The following is a 12,428-nucleotide window of genomic DNA, read 5'->3' as shown; positions in this document are numbered from 1 at the left end:
CGGTCGCGCGGCGTGGACTAGATACCCTCGCGTGTAAAGACGCCCGCGAAGACCGGCGGTGTGCCACGCGCGCTACGGACGCGGACATTTATTATTAACTTCCTCGTCGGATGCCATAGCGTCGCGTGAAACGCATTCGCTCCCATTCCCGCACGCGGCCCATGCCGTCGGTTCGAGCCATTGCTTCCTCCTCCGCCCTCGCGTGTCTCGCTAGCTGGCAGCAGCTGTCAATCGATCACCGGTCCACCGGGTGTCCCGCGCACAGAGGAAATATTGCGAAACTGAAATAAATCACAGAACGCTTAGAAGGATATCGAGTTTATGAGTCAAATTTTCCGCGATTTTCCGCGCAGCTGTCTTTCCTGTGCTCCTTAAACTCCATCGCGTTTAAAAAGAACAAATCGAGAGTAAATGTCAGCTTAGCTTTTGTTATCTTGTAAATTTTAATGAATTACTATTCTTTTTCCGCACGCGATATACTTTTCTCCAAAACGAATTATAAATACTCCCGGCGTAAAGATTAATAATCGAAATCAATTAACAGCAATCGATACCTTTATTCTCCAAGTTGTATAACGATTTTTCAGTACGTGAGGAGATCAGCTAGTTACGTATTATCTGCTCGATCGCCGTCAAAATAATGCGAGAGTCATGACGTCAAAATCATGTTAGTTGATATCGGTATCTCAATTTTAATTTTTCCGCGCGGCATTTAGTTATTTAACCGACGCTGATTAGTTCTCTCGCTTGGCTTGCTTCAGTTAACGTCAGCTGTCAAAGAAAAAACTTTGAAGTTTGAGGAAAAAATAAAAGAAAAGAATAAAAGATAATATAATACAATATAATATATTAAAATAATAAATAATGTAACGTAAATTTTTTATGTGCAATGCAGCAAAAATTTCCCGTCCCACTTAAACAGACTGCGGACTGTCGGTTGTACATACTTTTAATATTTTCTTTAAATACAACCGGTGTGGTTAAAAATTTTTTATGCATTCCACATCATTTCCCTGAAAGTAATATATATTAATACAAATATATATATAAATATAAAAATATATGTATATTAACTTGCACTAAGCGGCGAACGAAACAGGCCGCGACACAAAATGTTTTTCGCGCACTTTATTACACTGCTCTGCTTTATTTTTTTTCATAATTACTATTATTAATTAATAACACTATCATTAACACTGTCACTTAGAACTTAAATTGTTATAAAACAAGAATTAATTATTAGAATAAGACTTATAAAATATTAAATTACGCATCGCACAATCCGGCGTAATGCGAATCCCTTCAGCAGAAATTTCGTTTCCCGAATTGCGTGTGGTGTTAGACACGTTTTACCAGACGGAAAATCGACACAACCACCAAAGATTGACGCGTACTTTGGCTGTGCGATAATCAATTTAAAAATAAATTAAAAACACGAATTATTTTATCACGAAAGCGCGAAACAATATTTCGATCACGAAAAAAGCGACCTTGTTTTATAATAAAAAAAAACACGGCATCCCGTAATGTATGCGAAAACGCGAAACTATACTTCGATCACCAAGAAATATTCTCCGCGCACTTTAAATAAGCAACGAATATTAAGAAAGTAAATTTACACGAGTAATCGTTCGTCGCGCTTCTTAATTTTAATCGTAAAAACGATTGTAGGCACGAGGAGCACCAAGAATAATGTGTGTACGCATTAGTTGTGCTAGCGTTTAAATGTGCGACGAGATTACCCGGCACTAAAACACGCGCGCGGTACAATAAACAATACGCGCTCAATAAAACATCGAACAGAACAGAATATTAATTGTAATTTTTCTGTTTCAGGTAATACTCTACCATTGAAGAAGGACCAACCCGACATTCCGCAGACATCCTGAGAGGAGGAGGAGGCCCAGGAAGGGTATCCTGCATCAGCGGAGCAATCCCAGGGTAATTATCAATTTTTCTTTAGAATTAAATGGTTTAAACTTTTTATTACGTTTTTTTTATTATTTTATTTAATTAAATTAAATATCTACAATATAATTTTTTAATTTATCTGTTACAGATGAAGAGAAACTCCTCTGCTTCGCATCGTTCAATGATAAATTAAAGTGCCGCACGCCGATATCAGATTATACGAACCGTAGCCGGTTCGTCGGTCGTTTCGGGAGTTCCGCTAAGTATTCGGGCGTAGTTTTTTGGCTTTATTCTAAACGCGAGTGCCCGACAGGAACGCGCGAAAGTGATCGATAATTTTTGCGATTGTAAAATCACGGTCGGGGTGCTCGCGAGTGACCTGTGCGCGGAAGGATGACTCGACACACAAACTGAGAGGAGGAGCAGGCCCGGGACGGGTATCATGCATCGGCGGAGCAACTTTTAGGTAAGCATTAATTTTTTTAATAAATACTTTATTACAAAAAAACCTTTACTTTTTTTTTATTAATTTTATTAACTAACTGACATGTCTACATTAATATTTTCCTTTTTATGTTACAGTCACCGGCAGAACTCTACACCTCCGCTGAAGCTCATGCAGATTGGTGAGTCGCATGATTTTTTTTTCGTAGTTTGTAATCATGGTTTGTTCTAGTAAATATAAATGATACATAAGAGATAATTAAATCGCATAGGAGTTTTACCAAGTGATCAGTATCTACACTGTTTTTTTTCTTTTTATACATTATTTCCACCGATTGATCAATTTCACATCTTTTTAAGAGTTATATATATAAATTTATTGCGTACATTAGGTGTAATGTGTATTTATATAATGTAAACTTACTTTTATTACCAATATTTCCTAATCTATAGACATATTAGAAAGATTTTAACTTTTGATAGTTTTTACTACTCAGACTTTCTTGATTTATTAACTAATATTTTATAAATGGAAGCAATAGAATAAATCGATGTCTTATCAAATACAATGTATGTCCAGTTTCATCTTAATATGACGCTTAAAATAGCCGTGAATAACATTTTATTACATCGCGATAAACAGATGCAGTCTAAACAATTAATCAATTTAATCAATCTCGCAACTTGAAAAAATTATCAAGTCCGGCATCTTCCGCTCTTTCATCTTCAGTTTTAGCAGCTAAACTTTCGAGATCAGAAGCAGCCGCTTCTGCAGTGATAGGATAAGACGCTGCTTCTTCTTGTCCTTCTTCGTTATCTACATCACTAGAAAGCTGGAATAACGTACACGTTTATTATACATTTTGTGGGCAGTCAAGTTTAAAAACAGAATATTAAGACAAAAAAAAAACCTTTTGATTTCCCGAAGATTCAGGTCTCGATTGATCAGCTTCTGCCAAGTCTTCATTATAGCCGGATTTAGCGTTAGAAGTTGAGGGAGCAGCACTCGCAGATTCAAAAGGAAATGTTGCTACCTAACAATAATAAAATATATGAATTCGTTAAGTTATTTCTTATATTTATACTCTTCTGCTTCGTTGATATAATTATTCACCGTTGTATCCAAATGTTCTATTGGTAAAACTGGCGAGGCAGTGTCGACATGAGATGTGGCGATCAATTCCATCATAGACGTATGATTTTCCAGAGCGAAGGTCGCACCGATATCCGAGTTCTCATCGCTAGACGGGCAACTTTCGCTTGGAGTTAAGTCAGGTGCTTCGTTCTGTGAAAAATGTTTATCGATAATTAATAATTTATAGATGCACACGTTATACTCCACAGATTATATACAAACCAATGGATTATTTAGTGTTTGCTTATCCTGCAACAAACGTAACGATCTTAACAACTGAGGTCGCAATCTGTAATCCTCGCTAATAGCCTTGATCTCTCGTAAAATAATTATTAAGTAATCGGGTCGCCTCTTGTTCGCTGCGATGAGATGGCTGATAGCCTCCTTCATTTCCAAACTGTTCGTTGTAAAATAGAAAAGATATATTTAAAAATTATATAATAATTACTTTTAATGATTCTTGAAAAATAATTCAAACCTTAAATTATTAAAAAGATTATCGTCATTCGTTGCAGATGGTAATCGAAAAGAACTGTGAGCGTCCTCCCAAAAGTTATCGACTTGTTGAGACACCTCGTTTGCGATAATATTGCTGCGGATAGTAGCATTATCTCTGTCCTGTTGTTGTAAATTTGACGGTAATTGTAAGTTTAATGAATACTGCGTCTCTGTGCTGGTTAATGGTAAAGGTAAGTTGTCAGAGCCCTGCTCCCGATTCCTCTTGTCTTTTCTAAAAGCAAATTAAAGATGTTATAGAAAATACATTAATTGGTGTAATTAATATTACATACATTAATGAACTGTTCACACTGCTTCCGCTTGCAATAGCTGTGTTTGTGGAACACGCCGAGTTTAGTGTAGCTGTCGAAGGATCGGTCATTGTCTTCACATTTCCTGAGAGTAGATTTTGCCGGGAATAGCTGAAAATTTAAAAAGATATTTATAATATTAAACGTATGTAGCACAGATATATTTTTGTTTAGAAAAAAATTATTTGTCTCATCAAAGTCAATTTTTAATCGTTAATTAAAGAGTTTTATTACACTTTATAAAATTAGAAAAAGATTTTATTTGAAACTGTAGTTAAATGGCAAGAACATTTCACTGTTAATACAATCATTACATGCATTAATATTAGTCATTGATAAATTGACGATATATGTCCTATCCAAATCTCACAAAATTCATCTACATACCTATGTATTACGTACCAATAATCGTTTTCCTTAATTATTTTCGTTTGTAACCACCGGATTATGTAATTGAATTTATAATATAAAAACGTGCTTAATACAGTCTTAAACAAGGGTAATAATAAGTAAGAAGTATAAGACGGAAAATGTTGCAAAGGTAGATTGTGATGTTTATTACTAAATGAAGTGTGATACATTAAATTTACAGAAAAATGGAAAATGGGTGTGATCAATCTAGCAACTGTGAAATATTATGAACAAATACGGAGTAGAAAAAATATGGAATAATAATTACAAATTTTTTTTTTCTTATGTCACTATTATACTATTAATATTTAATAATAATAATAGTAGATTAAAAAGTTATTTAGTAGTAAAATTTTATTAATATTCCATATTTATCTGTCTTTCTCTATTAAAGTAATCACACGTAAAATCGAATTCAATTATAAATGTACTTTTAAAAAGAAAGTCTTTAAAATCAAATAAAAATTTAATTATGAACAAGTAGATAACACGCAATAAAATATCTGTCTTTTTCACAAGTCTACCGGTTTACAATATACTGAAATTAACCCATTAATAAATCAAAACTAACGAGACACATATTCGTCAACTTATGGGTCAGTTTTTTTTACCTTCGAAAATTGTCCCAGTAGTTGTTCGCTCTATTACCAGGAGGTACTTGATTGTTCAATTGTTGTTGTTGCTGCTGCTGCAAGTTAGAGCTATTAATTATCGGAGTGTGCGACGATGCTGCTGAAGAATTAGGTAGAGACACAAGGTTTGGTAAAGACGAACTGGGAGGTAAGGTCGCGTCCAATGCGTCACCGAGATTGTGAACGCTACGGCTCAAATTAGAATGTTCCTCTTGATTCTCAGCGTTATTACCACGCTGTGGAGTCTGATTTGGTGATCGCATCTGCAGATCGGCAATAGCAGCGCGCATGGATTGCAGTTCGCGTTGCTGTGACCACAACAGCTGACAGCACTGTTGCATCGTTGTGCCCATCATTTGCAATTGATGGGCTTGCGAGCCCAATAGTAATTGTCGATAATACTCAACAGTGGCTGCAATGAAATAATTATGTCAATTTTCTTTCTTTTTATTAATTTTTTAAAATAATCTTTAAAATACTTTACACACATACCAGTTTGTCCCTGGTTGATAGACGGAGGTGGTATAGGACATGCCCATAAATTTCCAACAACTCCACCATTTTCGATAGCAGCAGGTGGTGCAATGTCCAATAAATTTTCTGACGTGGATACACCATCCACACTTTGCTCGTTAGAACCACCTGCACCTATACAAAACATACGTATAAAATCAAAATTGTTTGATTTAATCATAGTACTTAAAATATAATATTTACCTGCACTAATAGGTGGCCAAATATTTCCAGGCGTGCTGGTATGACTAGCTTGCGAACCGGAGCTTCTTTGACTATGTTGATCTAACGCTTGAACGTCTCGATTCATATGAGACGGCTGTGTCGGATCCTATTTTATGCGAAAGAGATATGTATTACGTATAATTACATAATAATCTAACAATATATATAATTTATAAACCTTTCTTATAATATCCTCAAGTTGAGTTCTTTTCGATTGTTTAGACTGACTGTCCGTACTAGCATTACAGCTTTGCTTCTTTTCATTTGCATTTAAAGGTATCAGTCCTGGAAGTGGACGAGAAGAATTTGAAGAAGCAAGTTGAGCAGATAATGGTTGTTTTAAACGCTGTAATTCGGCTCGAGTTGCTTGTAGTAAAACTGCTTGTTCTTTAAGTTCTGACGTTAGTGCCTAAAGAATAAACAGTGCACATTACATATAAAATTATACCACTATGAGATTCTCGATATTACCCGCATGTCCGAAATGTTAGTTTCAAAGCATCGTTTTGCTTGATTGGCATCACTGCTTCTTTCAAACGAAGCGTTTGCTACATCCTCGGCAATCCCGTTTGTTGCATTTTCATCATGCGCATCGGTATCTTGTTCAGGTTCGGAAGAAGAGTCTATAGAATCGCGAATTTTTGTACTGTCTTCCATTAGAGCCTTTATATGTGCCAGCTGCGCTTTCATCGTCTCTAATTCCGCAGCTTTGTCCTTTATCGTATTCCTCGAACCTTCCGAACTCTGGCAAATTAATATAAATATAATAATAATAAACGATAAAAATAACTTACATATTATAAAAATAATTAATCTCACAAGTACAAAAAATATATAACTATTCTCCTCCATGACGAATACAAATAAAATTCGAAAAGTTTGATATTAAAAAATTAATAAAATATTTTTAACGTTTCTAAATATTGATTACTATATCGCGCGAAACTTGGTTTGGTACTGACATGACATTTTTAATGTATGTATGTCTATTGGTATATTATACAAAATTAAATAAAAAAGTAAGTAACATTACCATTCGCTCAACATAATAAAAAACAAAAATATTATTATAAATTAATACTCACACAACTGCCTCTATCAGATGCCTCTATGGCTTGCAATTCCGCTATGAGATGATCCATTTGTTTCTTTTTCGTTTGCAATATTACCAGTTTACCTCTCAATACTGCCGTTTCCGACTCAAGTTGGTCAACATTAGCAGGACTCGGCAAAGATGCAGAGTTGTCTTCCCACGTAGTAGAATTAGGCGTATTCTGATTCTCTTGTTGTAGAAGTATCTGTTGTGCTTGACGCGCCTTATTTAATCTTTCTCTGACACACGTTTGCATGTCCGCTAAGGTAGCTTGCTGCTCTTGTAATTGCGCGAGTTTATTTTGATATTCTTCCATATTCCTTCGTAATTGCATCTCTCGGCTGGCATCGCCGCATTCGTCTATGTCCTCTCTTCCATTTTCACCGTTCTACGTGTGAATATGAATAAAATAAATTATATAGTGCGAGAAAGTCAATCAACGTTTCGATAAAGTATTAAGAAGTAACAAACTTCATCAGAAATTCCATGATTATGATACTGCTCCAATAATTTCGAAAGCTTTGTCTCACTGTCGTGAAGATCTTCCACCATTCTACTTAATTTTTCGCTTTGAGCTTGTGCACGCTGTAAAATGCAATTTTAATATATATCCAAAATACTTAATCGTTATGATATTGAATATTAACAATACTATTATGCATAAATAATAACTCACAGGATCAGATGATTGATTGAGAGACTCTATCATTGTGAGAGTAACTCTGATGTATTCTCTGATTTGATTTAAGCGGCCTTCTACTTGACTTCTTTCGGGCTTGAAAAAAAAAATATTAAAATTATTTAAAAAATTACATAATTATAATCGTAGTAAATGTAGAAATTGCAATTTAAAATAAAAGATATTCAGATATAAATATACCATTTTATTCACATTAGAAGGCTTTGCTTCTTGTAACCGTGATGGTGATTGGGTTCTAGGATCAGTAAATGGTACCATTTTTAGCCAAGGTGGGCAGTCTTCTGCACTGTAATTGTACTGTCTTGAGGAATTGTGCGACACTATAAAAAAAGTAAAATCAATTATAAAATACGTGACAAAAAAAGATAAAATTTATTTAAAAAAAAAAAAAAAATAATATAATTTTTTATTTCTATATATATACCCTACCAAAATCAGGCAAGTCTTGATACGGGGCGAAGTATGAAGAAGGCAGTTGAGAGGAAGCTGATCTTGTGTTGCTATTTTTTGCTTCTCTTGGTATTCTTGCTTCACGTTCACATTCAGTTGCTACTTGCCAGTCAAGTTGACACTAACAAATAAAATTTGTTTAAGTTAATATTACTGTTAAAGTACTGCAAATGTAGAGCTGAAAAGAACCTGTGAGAGTTACTGGAAGAAATGCTCGCAGCTCTACTGCAGACCCACCTCTGTAGATATGTATTTTTAGAGTAAGAAACACCCCACTACTCCCTATGCCCTATTAATAGACCGAATTCGACACTGCTGCAAGCATATCTCTGTCAGAGTAGATTTCGGGCATCCTCTCCCAATAAATATCTCTCAACACAAACTCAGCTATTTATAATCACTTTTTTTTTCATTTTTGTATAGCAGCTATTCTCTCATCATAACTTATTTATATATAATTCCTCAACAACTGTATATGTTTAATAAATATTAAAAATTATAAACTGCATAAAACAACGTTCAATAATAATCAACAACATTTAATAACAATGTTCCTTCTATAAAAGTAATTAAATAATTAACTAATGCAATACATTAGTATTGTGAGCACTTGAATAACTCAGTCTGCTTGAATAAAATCAGATAAATGGAAATATAAAATCTCAGGAGAGTACTTCCTGCTAGGATTTACCAAGTTGTTAAAATGCTGGGCATAGCCAAAGTAAGGTGCACGATTCTGCTGATTAACAGCGGACTGCTCCCGGTTCCTGTCGTTTCTGCGGTTGCTTTTCGGCAAGGTGCCCGTGTTGCGAGGCCCTGCACCACTTCCTCCGCCATTGATCCCGGGTGACATCGTTTCTCTCTCCTCAGAGAGTGCGACTGTTGTTATGGGTTACGGATAACCTCACTTCGGACGACACCGTCACGGCGTCTGGATCACCTAGATGAAACGAAAACGGATATAAATGACAATTTTCAAGAGACTGAGCAGGAAGCTCGCGCGCACTACCTGGACACAGTTTCCGCGACGTTGCTTTACCTCGGTGACGCGAAATTGCGTCCGGTTGGTCTTACGTCAAAACACTTGGCAGGCTGTGCCGGAAGCAGCCAGGAAACGCGCTATAAATAGGAGTCTACGCGAATCGACGATAATCGTCGCGATATTCAGACGGGCGTCAGGATCCCGGATGACGACGAGAACGATGGCCAGGTGTGTTTCCCTAACGTGCCGACACCGCGGCCATTTTTAAATGTCCCTCGACCTGCATAAACTATTGTTCTTGGTTGCACGGGCTGCTTGATCAATCTAACGTTCGATTAATTCTGATACGGATCAACTCTCAATTGCTTTTCATTCTCTTCTAGTTCTGTAACAGGATGAACATTCCATTTTTAAAAGCACCGGATAGTACAAGGCGCGCGCGCACGTGTCACGCGTTATTTTTTACATTCAATAATTTTTGACAATAAATGCACTTGAGATTTTTTAGTTCCAATAAAATCTGCTGCGAGACGATACCGTCACCACCCACAAATAAGGTGGGAGATTTTTCAATATCTGTAATTGAGTAAAAAGTGTGATTTAATGTTTTAGAATAAATATTATTTAATTTTGATTAACTCGGTTGATTGAGTCATTAGCTAATATTATTTCGCTGCCAAATTATCTATCTGTCTTATATAGTTATCATTTTCTTATTAAAAAAATTAATTAAATCGGAAGAGATTAAATTATAAAAAGAAATAAACAGTTGGAAATTTTTGTTAATCGATTCAATCGTCGATTAAATTAATCAAAGCTTAATTAAAGTAATCTTTAAGCTTAGTTCACCTCGTCTAGGATAGATATCGTCATTTTCACAAATGGATGCGGCCTGATTCAGCATTTCACTCGCAAGGGTCGCGCGTAAAATTCCGACGCGCACACGAAGCGCGACTCCATTTTGGAATTTTCTCGTGCACAAGTTTGGACATTTTTTTCGCCCCGGGATACCGTGTCGTCCGCTTGTCGCGGAAATGCTCACGAGGTATATCGGGAGACTGCTGTGCCCGCTTAAGACGGAGTTCGTAGGGTACAGAGCGCACAAATGCACGTCAATTTTAGATACGACGTCCAGAGAGGCGATCGGGAGGCTTGCCAAAGTACAGGTTAGACGTGCTTTATTACACGACCTTTTTTGCACCGTGAAACAACAACGAAGACTCGAAGGACTTTGAAAAAACGTTCAGAAGGCCACCTGTCGCTTTCAGGCCTCGTTGTTTGATCATCATGCGCTTAATTAATGCAGAAGAAATTTTCTAGATGTTCCTGTGATTGTTCTATGGTTACCTCGTGACCGACCTGTTTACAAAATTGAGATATCTTACGTTTGAACCTAACGCGTGGCTCGCATGTTGGATTCCGACGTCTTATTGTGGCTACAACTTGCAGTTGAGCTCGCTAATTTGACTTTATATTTTTGACTCGTGTGTTTTTTTCTAGGGATGGGTGCGCGGCCTGCGAAAGATGAAAGATAACGTTTTTGTTGACATTTCCGATGGATCCACGTGCGAAATGCTACAAATTGTTATGCCAAAAACGATCAAGCCCGACAATTTGCGTTATGGAAGTAGCATCAGTGTGGAGGGAGAGTTGGCTTCTACTCCCAATGGTAAGGCTGAGCTACGTGCCACAGAGGTGCATGTGATTGGTGATTGCAATGTCTCTGAGGATGGTTACCCTTTTGCACCGAGAAAAAAGTATGACCCAGATTATATCAGGCAGTATTTGCACTTGAGGCCTAGAACACGAGGCTTCTCCAGCCTTTTAAGGTTGCGTGATCTTGCTACCTCAGTGATCATTGATCACTTAAGGGACAGGGGGTTTATCAGTGTTCACACACCGATACTGACGTCCAACGATTGCGAGGGCGCGGGCGAGGTATTTGTTGTCCGGCCACAGTCCAAGGAGATTCTGAAAAGTATGCAAAAGGAGGATCAGTCTGAAGATGAGGTCTATTTCGACACTCCTTCTTTTCTCACTGTTTCCGGTCAGTTGCATCTGGAGGCAGTAGCAAGGTGATTAAATTTTTTGAGCCATCACATATTTTTACAACATATACATGTATTTTTGCAAACGTCACAAAATCATGGAACGCAATGTACTGTTAGAATTTTTTCAGAGCTCTCACGAGGGTGTATACCTTCGGACCTACGTTCAGAGCGGAAAATTCAAAGTCAAGGTTACACTTATCAGAATTTTATATGTTAGAGGCAGAAGTAGCATTTCTCTCGCGTATCGAGGAATTAATGGAAGAAGTAGAGCTCTTGGTAAAACAAATTACCAAAGGAATGATAGAAAAAGGCAGCTCAGATCTGCATGCGATCGAAGCTCCAGAACCGCAATGGTTAAACAAAACGTTTGCATGTTTAACGTACGAAAATGCATTCAACGTGTTAAGCAATCACGCGAATCGTTTGCAACGACCGGCCAAGTATGGAGAGGCGTTCTCAAAAGAGCACGAACTCTTTTTAGTACAACATAATGACGGGGTGCCGCTGTTTGTTATTAACTGGCCGAAAGAAATTAAACCGTTTTACATGAAAGAGTGTACGGACGATGAGTCTAAGGTGAGATAGTAACGTATTAAAGGGCAATTATTTTAAGAAATGCATGTCTTTTATGTCGATATTTTTTTTTTTTTTTAAGGTAGCGGCACTGGACTTGTTAGTACCACATGTGGGAGAATTGGTTGGAGGTAGTATACGTGAAGATGATTACAGGAGACTAGAGTTGAAATTACCTCCCACGGGAAATCTCTCATGGTATTTAGATTTACGTAAATATGGAAACGTGCCTACAGGTGGCTATGGAATGGGTTTTGACAGATTCTTACAATGCATTTTGGGAATCAGCAATATCAAGGACACAGTACCTTTCCCCAGATGGCCACACAATTGCAATTTATGAATAAAGTTTTCAGGTCATCGTTTCAATTAATTTATCCCCCTTAACAAAAAAAAAAAAAAAAAAAAAAAAATGCAACAAATTAAGTCATATTGCCAAGGGAAAAACAATGTCGCGTAATTTATAAAAAAATATTTTTATGAATGATTGAAGTGTGAT

At 36.7% G+C, this 12,428-nt stretch overlaps 2 protein-coding genes across 4 annotated transcripts; one reads left to right on the top strand and one right to left on the bottom strand.

The window, feature by feature from the left end:
- Positions 1-2,707: 2,707 nt before the first annotated feature.
- Positions 2,708-9,684, bottom strand: Cmb (combover). Of its 3 annotated transcripts, none has more exons than XM_070662855.1 (18): positions 9,333-9,684; positions 9,015-9,263; positions 8,303-8,444; positions 8,054-8,193; positions 7,850-7,948; positions 7,645-7,758; positions 7,166-7,561; positions 6,552-6,824; positions 6,259-6,489; positions 6,060-6,186; positions 5,835-5,990; positions 5,322-5,754; positions 4,282-4,410; positions 3,969-4,220; positions 3,713-3,887; positions 3,470-3,640; positions 3,267-3,389; positions 2,708-3,188 (listed from the first exon to the last, which is right to left on the bottom strand). In XM_070662855.1, the coding sequence occupies exons 2-18, from the start codon at positions 9,174-9,176 to the stop codon at positions 3,027-3,029; spliced, it is 3,285 nt and encodes a 1,094-aa protein (XP_070518956.1). In that variant the 5' UTR covers positions 9,177-9,263; positions 9,333-9,684; the 3' UTR covers positions 2,708-3,026. The 3 variants fall into 3 exon arrangements, with proteins under 3 accessions (XP_070518956.1, XP_070518955.1, XP_070518957.1); XM_070662854.1 differs by having other exon boundaries at positions 9,363-9,684; XM_070662856.1 differs by lacking the exons at positions 9,015-9,263; positions 9,333-9,684 and adding an exon at positions 8,513-8,846.
- A 575-nt stretch (positions 9,685-10,259) lies between these two features.
- Positions 10,260-12,298, top strand: Asnrs-m (asparagine--tRNA ligase, mitochondrial). The gene is made up of 4 exons (XM_070662861.1): positions 10,260-10,471; positions 10,806-11,380; positions 11,485-11,932; positions 12,012-12,298. Exons 1-4 carry the CDS (start codon positions 10,340-10,342, stop codon positions 12,270-12,272), a joined length of 1,416 nt encoding a protein of 471 aa, XP_070518962.1. The 5' UTR covers positions 10,260-10,339; the 3' UTR covers positions 12,273-12,298.
- Positions 12,299-12,428: the final 130 nt, after the last annotated feature.

The sequence above is a fragment of the Cardiocondyla obscurior genome, linkage group LG10 (assembly GCF_019399895.1).
Source record: "Cardiocondyla obscurior isolate alpha-2009 linkage group LG10, Cobs3.1, whole genome shotgun sequence".
Classification (NCBI taxonomy): domain Eukaryota; kingdom Metazoa; phylum Arthropoda; class Insecta; order Hymenoptera; family Formicidae; genus Cardiocondyla; species Cardiocondyla obscurior.
This window is presented reverse-complemented; position numbering and strand designations above follow the sequence as displayed.

Coding starts and splice junctions, on each gene's coding strand:
- Cmb (XM_070662855.1), bottom strand. CDS start 9,176: ATGTCACCCGGGATCAATGGCGGAGGAAGTGGTGCAGGGCCTCGCAAC. Junction 4,411..5,321: donor TACTGGGACAATTTTCGAAG/GTAAAAAAAACT, acceptor TTAAATTTTCAG/CTATTCCCGGCAAAATCTAC. Junction 4,221..4,281: donor AGTGTGAACAGTTCATTAAT/GTATGTAATATT, acceptor ATTTGCTTTTAG/AAAAGACAAGAGGAATCGGG.
- Asnrs-m (XM_070662861.1), top strand. CDS start 10,340: ATGCTCACGAGGTATATCGGGAGACTGCTGTGCCCGCTTAAGACGGAG. Junction 10,472..10,805: donor GGAGGCTTGCCAAAGTACAG/GTTAGACGTGCT, acceptor GTTTTTTTCTAG/GGATGGGTGCGCGGCCTGCG. Junction 11,381..11,484: donor CATCTGGAGGCAGTAGCAAG/GTGATTAAATTT, acceptor GAATTTTTTCAG/AGCTCTCACGAGGGTGTATA.